The 17,028-nt window shown below is 36.2% G+C and overlaps 1 protein-coding gene across 2 annotated transcripts in view; it reads left to right on the forward strand.

The window, feature by feature from the left end:
• IQCH (IQ motif containing H) overlaps positions 1-17,028 on the forward strand; it is a 310,616-nt gene that overhangs the window by 61,865 nt on the left and 231,723 nt on the right. For both annotated transcript variants that reach the window (XM_058294384.2, XM_058294385.2), the window contains exon 4: positions 6,627-6,744. In XM_058294384.2, the coding sequence (XP_058150367.1) occupies positions 6,627-6,744 (118 nt within the window). The remainder of the gene's footprint in view (positions 1-6,626; positions 6,745-17,028) is intronic.

Below are 17,028 nucleotides of genomic sequence, written 5' to 3' on the forward strand. Positions count from 1 at the left end.
CCTGGGGCAGCAACCTTTTTCTGAATGGGAGGCATATAATAAGGTCTGCAGATCTCTTTTTCTCCTTTATCAATAGAAGACAATTCCTGTAAGTAGCTGATAATCAAAATTGTTCAAATATATGGGGCTTTACACTATCTTTGAAAATCCAGGAAATGAAGAGAGTTCATTCCAAAAGACTACAACTCCTGGATATACCTTTAAAAATGATTTAGGGAAGCAGATGTGGCTCAAGTGATTGCACTCCTGACTACCATATGGCAGGTCCAGGATTCAATTCCTGGGGCCTCCTGGTGAAGGCAAGCTGGCCTGAGCAGCGAGCTGGCTTGAGTGGGGAGCTGGCCCACATGGAGTGCTGGCCCACGTGGCAAGCTGGCCTGAGCAAAGAGCTGGTGTAGCAAGATGACACAACAAAAAGAGACACAGAGGAGAGATAATAAGAGATGCAGCAGACCAGTGAGCTGAGGTGGCACAAGAGATTGAGCACCTCTCTCCCACTCTGGAAGGTCCCAGGATCGTTCCTGGTACAGCCTAAAGAGAAAACAAGCAGACACAGAAGAACACACAGTGAATGGACACAAGGAGCAGAGAGCAGTGGGGGCGGGGGGATGTAAATAAATAAATAATGATTTAGAACAGATATACAATGGTCATATTCATTCTCATAATCATGATCATCAATATTTTCATAACATTTAGCTTGCAAATGTAAGATTTTTTTTCTTACCTTTTGAGGTAGCTTTTTATCCTCTTCTTTTTATAGATAGGGAAACTGAGGCCCAGAGAGGTTAAGTAAACAAGTCCTTGATTACACAGGTGGTCAATGATGAAGCCCAAACTCCAGTCCAAGAAAATTGTCTGCAATCTAATACTCTTCTTCTACACTGTAGCTGCCTGAAACTAGAAAGCCCAATATTCACAGTTATTTTCCTTTTAGCAAGTATTGCACAAGTGAAAACCTGGTAGTTTTGTCTAGCTAAGATAAAAATCCAGTAGGTACATAGAGTGATAATAATGGGTGGCCACAAAGCCAGATTTTCCCAGCAGTCGTTTAGGAAACAATGATAATGGCATTACCAAAAGTGGAATGTTTTCTCCAAAGAGTTCTTCGCTGCTGGTTTTCATGGATTTTATTGCTTGTGATATCTGCTCACACTATTTTTTTATAATTTTTTTTTTCACACACCCCCCCTCAATTGTCTGCTCTCTGTGTCCATTTGCTGCGTGTTCTTCTGTGACCGCTTCTATCCTTATCTGTGGCACCGGGAATCTGTGTTTCTTTTTGTTGTGTCATCTTGTTGTGTCAGCTCTCTGTGTGTGCGGCGCCATTCCTGGGCAGGCTGTACTTTCTCTCGCGCTGGGTGGCTCTCCTTACGGGGCTCACTCCTTGCACGTGGGGCTCCCCTACGTGGGGGACACCCCTGAGTGGTGGGGCACTCCTTGCGTGCATCAGCACTGCACGCATCAGCACATAACCACATGGGTCAAGGAGGCCCGGGGTTTGAACCGCAGACCTCCCATGTGGTAGGCGGACACCCTATCCATTGGGCCAAGTCCGCTTCCCTCCCACTATTCTTAATCATGTTTTGCTATTGACAGTAGAAGGGGGACTACCATCTGTAACAGTACTATCAGAACTGCACAGAAACCTTCATTTTATACTCTAGGGTACTGGTATTTGAAGAAAAAAAAAAACTAGAACAAAGCAAATAAATGATAGTGAGAAGAAATGAGAGGGAAAGAAGAAGTTTCTGTTGAATGGTTAATATGGATTAGAAGGTACATTTACATTCAATTACTGACACACCGTGGATCCAGTCCATTCTGGGTTGTTAATATGCAGTACACAAATCCCAGTTATATAGAATATGACTATATCCTAGTAACAGAGAGAGATGAAAAATAGGTAATAAAATGTTCACACTTGGTAATCTAGGAGAGAGGTGTCTAGATGTTCACTCTTCCCCCAATTATTTTGCATTTGAAATGTTTAAAAAATTTTTCTTAAAAAGCATCATAAAATAAAAAGATAAAGTATGGTAATAGAAGTCTGAACAGTAGTTGCTTATGGAGGTGGGGATTGACTAGAAGGCATCCATGAGAGAATTTTCTGAGGGAGAAGAAAATACTCTAATACCTCATAAAATTGTACTCTTAAGATCTTACATTTCACTATATGTAAATTTTATCTCAGTTTTGAACAATTAGCATGAGCACAGACAAGAAAGACATTGGGCAGAAAGAGGCACAGCATGTTTGAGCACTGACACCAGGGCAGTTATGTATTCACCTCACCGTTTTCTCATTCTGGGCACTTGGGAAGGTTGTATTTTCCAGGCTTCCTCGAAGTTAGCTTGGGTATCTCGTAACTGCCTTCTGGCCTATGATGTGGAGTGGAAGTAATGTAAGCCACCTCCAGCCTGGCCCTTAAAAGCTTCCTGTGAAATCCTCCAGTCGGTATGTGGTGACCTGGGAAGGAAGTAGCTCCCCTGTGGCACTGCTACCAGAAAGAGGTCTTCACTGGACTGTGACATGAATGAGAAAGGAAAAAAAATTACTGTGGTTATAAAAATAATAGAATGTGCATAATTGTTTTGTGTTCTTAAAATTTGATATTAAATTATATTTTCAGATTGTTACTGTTCTACCTACAACTTATTTTATTAAAGTATAAATGTGTGTTCAAGTTATAAAATTCTCAGGTCTAGGTCTGAAATAAAGGATGAAGGGTTTGGCTGGGGTTGATTTGGACAAGGTTTTATTTAAACTCCAAACCAATATCTTTAAAATGAAGAGGGAAAAAAAGAGAATATATTTTCAAGCAAAGCAAAGTGAAATTCTCCTAAGGTGAGGCCATGTACAGCAGCTGTGTGTAAAGCCTCCGTTAGGTGCCACTGGAAGTTTGAACACTTTATACTCCCATACCTGATTCGTAGAGTTTTTATTAAAATGAACACACAGCTTGTGAAAATCTGAGCTCCTCTGAGCAAAGTTCCCTAGATGTGAAACCTATCCTGTATCCAGTGGTTGAGGAAAACCTATCTACTTTGGCACAAACAAGTCAACTTTCTAAAGAACAACGAATCCTTTGTGGCTATGACAATTTTATTTATCACAAGGAGACAAAACATAATGTTTATGGGTAAGGCTCTTTCTGCAAAGCATTCATCAGATTACCTACCTCCAAATAATGAATTTCACTTTTTTCCCAAAGGCCATAGAGAGAGCATCAAAATAAGTCCCTTTCCCAAACACAGGATAAAAATACGTCTGTTTTTCATAACCCTGTCTTCACCTCTTGCTTCACTTCCTTGATTATTACTCCCACTTTCTCTCATTGTTCTTAGCCTTTAATGTCACTTCCCCAGAGATATACTCCCTGGCTATCCCAATCTACATTATGCTCCTCTCCTAATCTCTTAAAGTACTCAGGACTTCTTAGTAACTTGTTATACTATATAATGATAAATTTACATGTGAGTTCATTTGTTTAATATTTGTATCCCCTAGTAAACTGTAAACTCCATGAAGGTAGTCATCTTTTCTGTTTTTGCTTTATGTTGATTGATTATGTGATTTTTATCACTCACTACTCAGTATAGCACATTGCCTGGTACATAGCCAGCTGCTCAACAAGAATTTGTTGAATAATCGATATTCAAACCTGACAAAGAAAACACCCAAAATAATTACAAATCAATTCCACTTTTAATTCTGCTGTTGAATTCATGTATATTAGCAAAGAGAATCTAGTGGCACATTAATAGTATAATGCACAAAGACCATAAATGCAACATGGCCCACTATGAGAAATCTATTAATATAATTCACATATTAAAAGTTCAAAGAGAAAAAAACATATGATTGTTTCTATCAGTGAAGAGGCATTTAATAAAAGTCAATATCTATTGCAGATTTTAAAAATTAAGTAACTTTCCCAAGGTTGAATTGCTAATAAATGGTGGAGCTGGTATTCAAATCCAGTACTCTTAACCATTAAGCTATATTGCCTACCTATAGTTTATGTTATTAAAATTTTTGTATGAAGAAATGGCACAATGACTTTATGATTACTCTCTGTGATAATGATGCATTTGTACTGGAAAATAAAGCATGGTAAGAATTAAAATGACAAATATATACTTTAAAAAGTATGTAAGTGGAAGAAAGATTAAAAATTTACTTCTTAAATGTTCCAGGGTTTGGCCCAAACTTATAAGCCAAAAAAGAAAACAAAAATTACATACCCATCTGATTGAAAAAGATTAAACAATTTGACAATACTAAATGGCAGAGAGATTTGGAGTAATGTGAACTTTCACTTATAGCTGGTGGGAGTGTAAATTGGAATACCCATTTTGAAAATGTATTCACTATTATGTACTGATATTAAAGATGCATGCACTTTTTCACCCAACAATTCCACTTGTAGGTGTCTTTGTTAGAGCAACACTGTTGAATAGATCTTTATGCAGTGATGGAAATGTTCTATATCTGCACCACCCAGTACAGTAGCCCCTAGCCACATGTGGCTGTTACGCCCTTGAAATGTGGCTAATGTGACTGAAAACTGAGTTAATTTTAATTAATTTAGATTTAAATTTAAATAGCCACATGTGGCAGTGGCTACTGTGTTGGAGAGCCCTAGAGAAACTCATGCACATGTGCACCAGAATATGAATATGGAATGTTTATGGTAGCATTGTTTATAATAACAAAAATGGGAATCAATTCAAATGTCCATCTGCAAAGAATAGACTAATAAATCATGGTATATCCGTATACTAGTGTATACACAGCAGTGAATCTGAACAAACCTCACACAATAATGTGGATGAATCACATGAATATAATGCTGAGTGAAAGATATGAAAGAATACACATTTCTCACGTTTCAAAATTCACACAGAATTGAAAAGAAACAGACAAAACAATTTTTTCTAGGGAAGGATAAACAAAATGATTATCATGAAAGTGATTGTTTTTGCTTGCTTGTTTGTTTTTGCTGTCCTTTTATTTCCTTTTTACAAATAATGCTAAGTAAAAGCCCTATAGTACCCCAAATTTCCAGGCACTAGCCAAAGTTAGGATTGTTTCCATTTGTTCAAGCAATCCAGAACCTCTAAGCTATCATGGCTCACTTTTCCTTAGGGCTTTACTAATAACTCAGGGCCAAGCTCTGTGAGGACCAGGTGGCAGTTTCAGATGGTGTTCTGACCCCTTTTGTTACTTCATCTGGGGAAGCAAGGATATGGGCCATGGTGACATTTGGTCATTATTCTATTTCCACATTTGTTATAGGTTCAGTGGTGGTCAAGTCCCTCTATATTCTCTTTTAAACATTCTAATATAAATGTTAAATTGCAAGCCTCAGTTTCTGGACAAGGGAAATTTTCACAGGATTTTGAAAACATTATATATTTTTCTACAATATGTATGATTTCCATGGTATCACGTCTTTCAAGATACTATCTGTTCCCCAAAAGAGTTGAAGAAAAATAATTAAATGCCTAGAATTTGATTTTTACTAAGGGTTTCTAGAAAGATAGTTTATATATGTCTGTGTAAATACACACACACATATACTCACTGTCCCTCTCTCACACACATGCATGCACATACACACCTACATGCTCTCCCCATACACACTCATACACATACACACACACACACAAACACATGAACCCAACACCACTTGTACACACTGGACAGTTGCATCTTACTTGAAGGATTATCCCTATATATTTCATATAGTTCAAAATGTGCATACTATACAGGTTGTCTTGAAAAAGGCTGACTGGTATTTCTGCTTTCCAGCTGAAGGGGTGTCACCATGTGGGCAATAGCATTAGAAAGAAATGTTCGGAAATTTCTCAGTCTGCTAGTTTTAAGTGTTTTTTTAGCAAATATTTTAATTATGGGAAATTCACATTATTTCACATTTTATGAGTAAAGTATGCTTTATTAATATCCAAATCACTATTTAAACTTTGCATAATGTAAGTGATTATTCTGTAGACCATTTTAAAGAACTGGAACTTGCTTCCAAATTAGAGTTTTAGACATACTGTTGTGCATATATATGTATTCTTACAACTTTATTTGGTTTTACGTTGCTCTCCCTATGAAACTGGCCACTGCTAAATAAGGAAAACCTTTAACTATCTTTGATCCTGAAGTCTTTGTAGTATTATAAAATAGAAAAGGTTTCAATAATCTAAGTACAAATTGCTTAGGGACCTTCATTTTTAAATATACTTAACAATTGGCCATTCTGTGATTTTATTTTATTAAACCAAATGTAGCATTATATATTATTCTTTACCACGAAATTTTTTACAGGGCAGTAATTCTGTCAGTTGTTAGTCATATAGACTCAGCCAAAGACAGAGCTTTAGATTCATGCTATAATGGTCTTATCATACTTCGAAGTTCTTCTATTGAATAAAATAACTGTAGTTTTATAGTGGCAAAAATGCTGAAGATTGGCCTAATTTATTTAGTTGCCAATAGAATATTTCCTATAAATCATAGTCTTAACTAGGAAGCACTGTTTTTTAATTACAATTTGATAAAACTTTAAGAATAGCAATTTTGTATTTTAAATTCGATTTCTTTTTACATAGGTTACTTCCAACTGTAATTGATCAGAAATCATTTATTTTCCCTCTACAACCTGGAGATAAACTTTGGCAACCCCAGAGGCAGAACAGTTCATTTCCACATTCCTTTCCAAGAGTAAAGGTAGGAATAGGGAAATCCATGGAGGCAGAAAGTGAATTAGTAGTCCCCAGGGCCGGGGGCGGGTAATGGAGAATAGCTCCTAGTGGGTCTGAAGTTTCTTTTTGAGTCTGATGAGAATGTTCTAAAATTCTCAACAGTCAGGTTGGTGTACAACTCTGATTATATGAAAAACCACTGAACTGTGCACTTTAAAAGGTAAATTTTATGGCATGTGAAGTATTATGTCAATAAAGCTGTTATAAAAGTATTTTTAAAGAATAAAGGTAGGAAATTTGCTTTGTGTTCTAAATTTAAAAATAACTATAAATATATAAGTCTGTTTCTACAATTTCATTGAATTGTTGGGTCAGAAATGATCATGGGATGGTCAGTTTCTATCACAAAAGAACTTCCTTCAAAAAGCAGTATGAAACAAACACAATATCTTCAAATTTTTTAACAGAGCCCCAGAAGAAAAGTTTCCAAGTACTAAGGAATAAAGCTCAAGAGATTTTATACTTTGCCTCCATTGGGGGTTCTCTCAATTTGATTCCTGTTCCTTCCCTGAGTCCCCAGTAGTAATAATAGCTCACCTTTATTGGGTGCCGGATAATGTTCAGTGCTTGGCGACTATTAATTTATTGAACCTTCAGAATAACCCTAGAAGGAGATGTTGTTATCTTCATTTTTTTGGTGAAAAAAAATCAAGATACAAAGATGATAAATAAGTTGTCCAAGGGAACAAGGCTAATAAATGCCAGAGCCCAGGATTACAATCCAGAAACTAGGGGACCCGAGCTGTGCTCTTCACTGGTGTGGTACCCATTTTTAAATAATAGCTTTATTGAGATATAATTTGCATACCATAAAATTCACCCTTTTATAATGACAGCACAACTCCATGATGAAAATGGGTATACATTTTTAATCGATTGTACCAAGCATAGGACTGTATAATACAATGAAGTCTATGGTGGTAGATGGACTGTGGTTTCAGAAAAAATATGAGAAAGTTCATTTGTGAACTGTAACATATAAATACTAATATGGGGTATTAATAATCAGGTAAGTTGGAGGAAAAGTTTACCAAATGTAAGATATGAGCTATAGTTAGTTGTAATATTTTAACCATGCTCTTCTATAGTTTGTAACAAATATTTCACAACAATGCAACATGTTAGTGGTGGGGTGATGCATGGGAGCCCTGTATGATGATACATGTTTGTTTTATAAGTTCACAACTTATAGTATACATTTATTGTTTATGTATGTTCATGTATGAATGAAATACTTCAGTAAAACTTCTTAATGAAAAAAAAGAAATTCACCCTTTTCAAGTATTCAATTCAGTAGTTTAGTCTATTTACAGAGTTTTACAACCACCATGCGGTTCCCTTTTATTTCAGTAGTTAATATATACATTAAAAAATTGTTTTGAATTGAGAAAGTTATAGGTTTACAGAAAAATCAAATCATGTGAAAAATACAGTGTTCCCATATACTCCCTATTGTTTACATTAGTATGGTACCTTGGTTACAACTGATGAAAGAATATTATAATTGTACGATTAACTATAGTCCATAGTAGACATTAGGGAATCCTCCATATACCTCCTATTATTAACACCTTGCAGTAGTGTGATACATTTGTTACTATTCATGAAAGAACATTTTAATTATTTTACCATTAACTGTATAGTCCATTTACAGAAGTTGTACAATCATGTTTTATCTTTTAATTTTTTTCCAGTAACATATGTCCAACCTTAAATTTCCTCTTTTAACAACACTCGCCCATATACATATATATATCTATTTCAGTGCTGTTAATTACACTCACAATGTTGTGCTAGCATCACCACCATTCATTTTCAAAAGTTCGCAATTGACCCAAATAGAAATTCTGTACAAATTAAGCATTAACTCCCCATTTCCTACCCCCAATCCAGCCCCTGGTAACCTATATTCTAGATTCCAACTCTGTGGGTTTGCTTATTCTAATCGTCTCAAATTAGTGAGATCATACAGTATTTTTCCTTTTGTGTCTGGCTTACTTCAGTCAGTGTCTTCAAAGTTCATCCATATTGTCGCATATATCAGGACTTCATTCCTATTTAATGCTGAATAATATTCCATTATATGTATATACCACATTGTGTTTGTTTATCCATTCATCAGTTGATGTACACTTGGGTTGCTTCCATCTTTTGGCAATTATGAATGATGCCACTGTGAACGTCAGTGTGCAAATATCTGTTCAAGTCCCTGCTTTCAATTCTTTGGGGTATAAACCTAGAGTAGAAGGATTACTGGGTCATATAGTAATTCTATACTTGGGTTTCTGAGAATTGCCAAAATGTCTTCCACAGCAGCTGCACCATTTTTCATTCCCACCCAACAATGAATGAGTGTCCCTATTTCTCCGTATTCTCTCCAACACTTGTAATTTTCTGTTTTTTATTTTTTAATAGTAGCCATTCCATTGGGTGTGAAATGGTATCTCAGTGTGGTTTTGATTTGCATTTCCCTAATTGCTAATGATATTGAGCATCTTTTTCACATATCTTTTAGTCATTTGTATATCCTCTTTGGAGAAATGTCTAGTCAAGTCTTGACACTTTTAAATTGGGTGGTTTGTCTTTTTGTTGATTTGTAAGATTTTGTTGTATATTCTGGATATTAAAACCTTATTGGATATGTGGTTTCCAAGTATTTTCTCCCATTGAGTAGGTCTTTTTACTTGCATGATAAAGTCTTTTGATGTACAAAAACATTTTTCTTTTGGAGAGGTCCCATTTATCTATTTTTTCTTTTGTTGCTTTGTGCTTTCAATATAAAGTCTAAGAAACCATTGCCTAACACAAGACCCTAAAGATGCTTCCCTACATTTGCTTCTAGGAATTTTATTGTCTTGGCTCCTATATTTACATCTTTGATCCATTTTGAATTGATTTTTGTATACAGTATGTGAAAAGTTACTCTTTCATTCTTTTGGATATGGATATCCAGTTCTCCCAGCACCATTTGTTAAAGAGACTATTCTTTCCCAATTGTGTCTGACTTATTCCACTCACTGTCTTCAAGATTTGGCAGCCTTGTCAAAAATCAGTTGACCATAAATGTGAAGGTCTATTTATGAACTCTCAATTTGATTCCATTGGTCTATATGTCTATCATTATGCCAGCACCATGCTTTTTTGTCCACTGTAGTTTGTATTAAGCTTTAAAGTCAGGAAGTGTGAGTCCTCCAACTTCATTCTTCTTTTTCAAGATGGTTTTAGCTATTCAGGGACTCTTACCCTTCCAAATATATTTGATTGTTGCCTTTAAACCTTTCTGCAAAGTAGGCTGTTGGAATTTTGATTGGGATTGCATTGAATTTGTAAATCATTTTGGGTAGAATTGACATCTTAACAATATTTAGTCTTCCAATCCATGAACATGGAATGTCCTTCCATTTGTTTAGATCTTTGATTTCTTTTTATAGATTTTTTAAAAAATTTCTCTCCCTCCCCCCATTATTTGCTCTCTGTGTCCATTCACTGTTATTCTTCTGTGTCCACTTGCATCTTGTCAGCAGCACCAGGAATCTGTGTCTCTTTTTGTTGCATCATATTGCTACATCAGCTCTATGTGTGTGCAGCACCACTCCTGGGCAGGCTTTGCTTTTATCATGTGGGGCGGCTCTCCTTGAGGGGACGCACTCCTTGCACATGGGGCTCCCCTATGCAGGGGACACCTCTGCGTGGCACAGCATTCCTTGTGCACATCAGCACTGCTCGTGGACCAGCTCACTACATGGTTCAGGAGGCCCTGGGTTTGAACGCTGGGCCTCTCATATGGTAGGTGGATGCTCTATCAGTTGAGCCAAATCCACTTCCCCTTTGGTTTCTTTTAGTAAAGTTTTATAGTTTTATAGTAAAGTTTTTTAGTCCTATAGAACGCTGGGCCTCTCATATGGTAGGTGGATGCTCTATCAGTTGAGCCAAATCCACTTCCCCTTTGGTTTCTTTTAGTAAAGTTTTATAGTTTTCTGTGTATAAGTCCTTTATATCCTTGGTTAAATTTATTCGTAGATATTTGATTCCTTTAGTTGCTATGATAAATGGAATTTTTTCCTTCATTGCCTTCTCAGATTGCTCATTACTAGTGTATAGAAACACTACTGCATGTTGATCTTGTACCCCAACACTTTGCTGAATTCATTTGCTAGTTCTAGTAGTTTTGTTTTAGATTTTGGGAGGATTTTCTATATATAGGATCTTGTCACCTACAAATAGTGAAAGCTTTACTTCTTCCTTTCCAATTTGGATACCTTTTTCTTTTTCTGGCCTAACTGCTCTGGCTAAAACTTCCAGTATAATGTTGAATAACAGTAGTGACAGTGGGCATCCTTGTCCTGTTCCTATCTTAGAGGGAAAGCTTTCAGTCTTTCACCACTTAGTGTGATGTTAGTTGTGGGTTTTTAATATATGTCCTTTATCATGTTGAAGAAGTTTCCTTTTATTCCTGTTTTTCTAAGTGTTTTTTTATCAAGAAAGCATACTGGATTTTGTCAAATGCCTTTTCTGCATCAATTGAGATGATCATGTGCTTTTTCTCCACCTTCATTCTGTTAATATTGTGTGTATTATATTAATTGATTTTCTTATGTTGGATCACCTTTGCATACCTAGGACAAAACCCACTTGATCATTGTTTACAATTTAATGTGCTTTTGGATTTGATTTGCAAATACTTTGATGAGGATTTTTGCATCTGTATTCAAAAGAGAAATTGGTCTTTAATTTTCTTTTCTTATAATATCTTTGTGTGGATTTGGTATGAGGGCAATGTTGGCCTCATAGAATGAGTTAGGTAGTATTCCCTCCTGTTCAAATTTTTGGTAGAGTTTGAGCAGGATTGGTGTTAATTCTTCTTGGAATGCTTGGTAAAATTTCCCTGTGAAGCCTTCTGGTCCTGGGCTTTGATGGGAGGTTTTTGATGACTGAATAAATCTCTTTGCTTGTAATTAGTCTATTGAAATCTTCTATTTCTTCCAGAGTCAGTGTAAGTTGTTTGTGTGTTTCTATAATTTGTCCATTTTATTTAGGTTGTCTAACTTGTTGGCATATGTTTGTTCATAGCATCCTCTTACGATACTTTTTATTTCTGTGAGGACAGTAGTAATGTTCTCCCTCTCATTTCTGATTTTATTTATTTGCATCTTCTCTTTTTTCTTCTCTGTCAGTCTAGCCAAGGATTTGTCAATTTTATTGTTCTTTTTAAAGAAACAAAGTTTGATTTTGTTAAGGCTTTCTGTTTGTTTTTTATTCTCTATTGCATTTATTTCCACTCTAATGTTTGTTATTTCTTTCCTTCTGCTTGCTTTGGTTTAGTTTTCTGTTTTTTCCTAGTTCCTCCAGGTTTGCAATTAGGTTTTTGAATTACCTCTTTCATCGTCTTCCTTCCTTCCTTCCTTCCTTCCTTCCTTCCTTCCTTCCTTCCTTCCTTCCTTCCTTCCTTCCTTCCTTCCTTCCTTCCTTCCTTCCTTCCTTCCTTCCTTCCTTCCTTCCTTCCTTCCTTCCTTCCTTCCTTCCTTCCTTCCTTCCTTCCTTCCTTCCTTCCTTCCTTCCTTCCTTCCTTCCTTCCTTCCTTCCTTCCTTCCTTCCTTCCTTCCTTCCTTCCTTCCTTCCTTCCTTCCTTCCTTCCTTCCTTCCTTCCTTCCTTCCTTCCTTCCTTCCTTCCTTCCTCTTTCTTTTCTTTCTTTTCTTTCTTTCTTTCCTGGGGATTGCACCAAGGACCTCATACCTGTGAAGTGCACACTCAACCACTGATCTATACCTTCTCCACTCTTTTATCTTTTTTTTTTTAAGGAGGCATTGGGGATTGAACCCAGAATATTGTACGTGGGAAGCAGGCACTCAACCACTGAGCTACATTCACTCCCTTCATCTTTTTTAATGTAAGCATTTAGGGCTATAAATTTCACTCTCAACACTGCCTTTGCTGCATCCCATAAGTTTTTGGTTTTTTTTTTATCCCCCCCTTGTGACTTTCTGCGTGCTGTCTGCTCTCTGTGTCCATTTTGCTATACGTTCTTCTGTGTCTGCATTTATTTATTTTTCCCTCCCCCCTTGCAGCTTGCTTGCTGTCTTCTCTCCTGTTCATTTGCTGCCGGCTCTTCTGTGTTCTTGCTTGTCTCCCTTCTTTGGTTGCATCACCTTTGCTAAGTCAGTTCTCCACAGCGTCTGCCAGTTGGGCGGCACTCCACAGCATTTGTGGTCCAGGCAGCACTCTGCAGCATCTGTACACCGGGTAGCACTTGTGGGCCAGGCAGCACTCTGCAGCATCTGCAGTTCCACAGTGTGCAGGCAAGCCTGCCTTCACAAGGAGGCCCCAGGACGTGAATCAGGTGCCTCCCATATGGTAGACAGGAGCTCATCTAATTGAGCCACAGCCATTCCCATCCCATAAGTTTTGATATGTTGTATTCTCATTCTCATTCTTCTAAGATATTTACTGATTTCCCTTGTAACTTCTTAGATTGTCATTACTATATAGGCATACTTACTTCAGCCATTTTGTCTTTTGATTCTTTTATGTATCATATTTTTTTGTCTCTATTTTCCTTTATTGTAAACTCCTTTCCTGTATAGTTGATTTTTGTGATATTTCTGACTGATCCCTTTTTCATTTCTATTTCTGGATATTTTAAAAATTATTTTTTGTGGTTACTCTGGGGTCATGCTACACAGCCTACATATATAGCCTTCTACTTTTAAAAGATACCAATTTAGCTTTAATAGCATACACATTCTATGCCCCTGTATCCCTATTTCCTCTCTTAATGTAGTTTTTATCCCACATTACCTCTTTATATTTTGTGTGTCCATTATGAAGAAATATCCCTTTTTCTTGTTCAATTATTCTGATTCTTCTAGGAATTAAAGGGTAGAGTTGTATATTGAAAATACAGTATTAGTGGGTTTTGCATTTAACCTTTTAATTATCTTTACTGAAGATCTTCAGTTCTTCACTCCAATCAAAATCATTCTCTCCTGTCTTTTTATTTCAACCTGCAGAACTCCCTCTAATAATTCTTGTAGGGCAGATCTCTTGTTGACAGACTCTCTCAATTTATGTATATCTGTGAATAGTTTGAAATCTCCTCATTTTGGAGGGTCAGTTTTGCTCAATAAAGTATTTTTGACTGGCAGTTTTTCTCTTTTAGTACCTTAAATATGTCATGCCACTGCTTTCTCACATCCTTGGTTTCTGATGACATATCGGCACTTAGTCTTATTAAGGATCCCTTGTATGTGATAAATTACTTTTCTCATGCTGATTTCAGAATTCTCTTTTTATCTTTGACATTGATATTCTGGTTAGTATCTGTTTCAGAATAGATCTATTATATTTCTTTGTCATAAGAGTTTGGAAATTTTCTGCCATTATTTCCTCAGATATTCTTTCTAGCCCTTTCCCCTACTATTCTCGTCTGGGACACCCATGATTTGTATGTTTGTGCACTGCATGCTGTCACTCAAATCCCTGAGACGCTGCTAATTTTTTTCCTATTCTTTTCTCTATCTGTTCTTTAGACTGTATGATTTCAACTGTCCTGTCTTCTAATTCACTGATTCTTTCTTCTGCCTGTTCACCTACTGTTATATTCCACTAGTGTGTTTTAATCTCCATTATTGTGCCTTTCATCCCCATAATTTTTCTTTTTAATTTTTCAAATTATTCTTTATGCTCACACAGTGTCTTCTTTTTTTAAAATATTTTTTTTTATTTTTAAAGAAGATTTTGGTTACATAAATTCCCATATACCCCACCTTTTCCCCCTCCCATAGTTTCCCACATTAACAACAATCTTTCATTAGTGTGGTACATTTGTTACAATTGATGAACACATATTGAAGCATTGTACTAGCCAAGGAGTATAGTTTACATTATAGTTTATGTGTCACAACAATTTTATTGGTTTTGACAAAATGCATAATGGCCTGTATCTGTCAACACACACTATCTTCTTAATATTCTTTAACTCTATATCCATATTTACTTCATCTCCTTGAATTGATTTAGGAGATTTGTTTGAACTTCTTTGATTAGTTGTTCCACATTCTGTCTCTGAAGTTTTAATTTATTCCCTTGACTGAGCCATATCTTTCTGTTTCTCAGAATGGCTTGTAATTTTTTGCTGTTGTTTGGGCATCAGTTTCTCTTTTTCTATGGGTTTATTGATGATTGACTTTGTGTTATGGCTCCTTTTTGACATTTGTTCCAATTTATTCTGGACTTTTAGATTTGTCCGTATTTGTGCAGATTTTCTCAGCTCTTCTTCATCTGATTCTTGCCCTGGATATGCATTACACTTTTGTGCAATTGTTTCATCTCTAGGAGAAGCTTCCTTTCTTCTGCTCCTTTCCAGAAATTTTGATTCCTAAGATTTGTTTAAAGTCTTCTCTTTCACCCAATGTCCTCTTTCCCTTATACTTTTCAGTTCTGGGACCTGTCCTGTCTTATAGCAGCTCAGTCCCCACCCCACCCTTTCTTTGAGGCTTTTCTGCCTCTTGTTTCTTCCCCAATAGGGTAACCTTCCCAGGAGACCTAAATGGGGTCAATCCAGGAAAGATAGTTAGTCCCAAAAAGTCCATTTTTCATTTAGGTGCTTCTGCCAACAGAGACTGTTGCACACCTTTTGTCAAGGATCCAGGGTCCCTTTTCTCAAAGATCCTACATTTTAGTGGGAGTGTCTAGAAAGACAATTGATAAGAAAATACCAGGTAATAATAAAGGGCCCATGGAAAATAAAACAGAATGCTGTGATAAAGGGAGATAAAACTTCTTCTTATCTTCGTTACTAGTAATACCTACCTACTTCTGTTAAAATTTTCATTTTTTTGCCAAGAATCTCAGGAGGGTCACAGTTGGTCCACAAATGGGATACTGGAGGTCTCTGATTTATAAGAAAAAATGAAATAAAATATCTGAAATTAGGATTATTGAAGAATGTATATTGTTATTATTGTTCCAGAAAAAAATAAAACTATGGTCAGAAATGTATTTACCCCAAAGAGTTTTGAATCCTGGCAAATGATCATAAAGTTAAGGAATCTTAAGTACTGATTATAACCCTGTGTTCTTTTAAATGCTGTAAATGTGGTAAGCATGGGAAAGCTTCATTTAGAAAGGGGCGTGGACTATTTCCCACCCTTACTTTACCTCAAGGGCCTGGACCCCTATTGTTGTTTTATCTCTGATATCAGTGACATCTGCTTAAAAATGCATATCCACTGAAACACAAAAAATAGCTCTAATTTTGCATTGTAATGTCAATGACAAACAGTGCTGTTTTGCCAGCTGTTCCATATGCCTACTACCCTAACATAAAAGCTTGTATTATTAAGTAGTTGTGAAATCCAACTGGGATATTACCACCTTTAATTGCACACTTACAACCTTTTAAACTAGGTAAACCCCAGTTGCTTCTTTAAACTCTCTTTCCCAAAAATTCCATTTCACACCAAAAGGCTTAAATGGCAAACAATTAAGAGTTGCCTAATTGTAATTAAGAATCACAGTTAAGAACTGACTATTAAGCTTCTTTTACATTTGAAAAAGCACACCCAGAGACATTTATAATTTTAAAAAGAAAATTTATACAAATTTCAAGTTTTGAGGATTTCCTTTGAAAAAAAGAATTGGTGGTAAAATATATTGTAATAAAAAATGAGATTTTCATTATTTTCAGATAACGATGAACAATACCATTATAGAATCCACTTTTGCTTTAAAAATACTCATTTGATATCTTCTCCATTTCATCCACAGTAATAACATGCTATCTGTAGTAATTGAAAAACATAATATGAAGATGTAAAAGACAAAGCCAATTGTTTTATCCCTATCCTTTTTCACTCTTTAATCCCATGAGGTAGCCAGTGTTAAGAGCCTGGTTTTTGTTATTCCACACATTTCTCTTTGTTGGTAATACATATACAGAATGGTCATATATGCAGATATATATAGGGTCTGAGTTGGTTATCAATGTTTTTGTTTTACTGAAATAGATTTTATCACAGCAAAGTCTTTAGCTGATCCATTGGGGAGCTCTGGAGCTGGGATGGCATTTAGCATTGTCCAAATTGAGACAAGGGTTTAAGCTTTATACTTTGCATTAACCAGTCATTAGATGTGGCTGCCCTGGACGGAAGGGTAATCTTGGCCTGGACAGTTCCCTTTGGCACAGAACTTAACCCAGTGAGAGGCTCAGCTGTGAGCTACAAGCTAACATTCCTGGCAGTTGGGTGAATG

Source organism: Dasypus novemcinctus, chromosome 3 (genome assembly GCF_030445035.2).
Source record: "Dasypus novemcinctus isolate mDasNov1 chromosome 3, mDasNov1.1.hap2, whole genome shotgun sequence".
Taxonomy (NCBI): domain Eukaryota; kingdom Metazoa; phylum Chordata; class Mammalia; order Cingulata; family Dasypodidae; genus Dasypus; species Dasypus novemcinctus.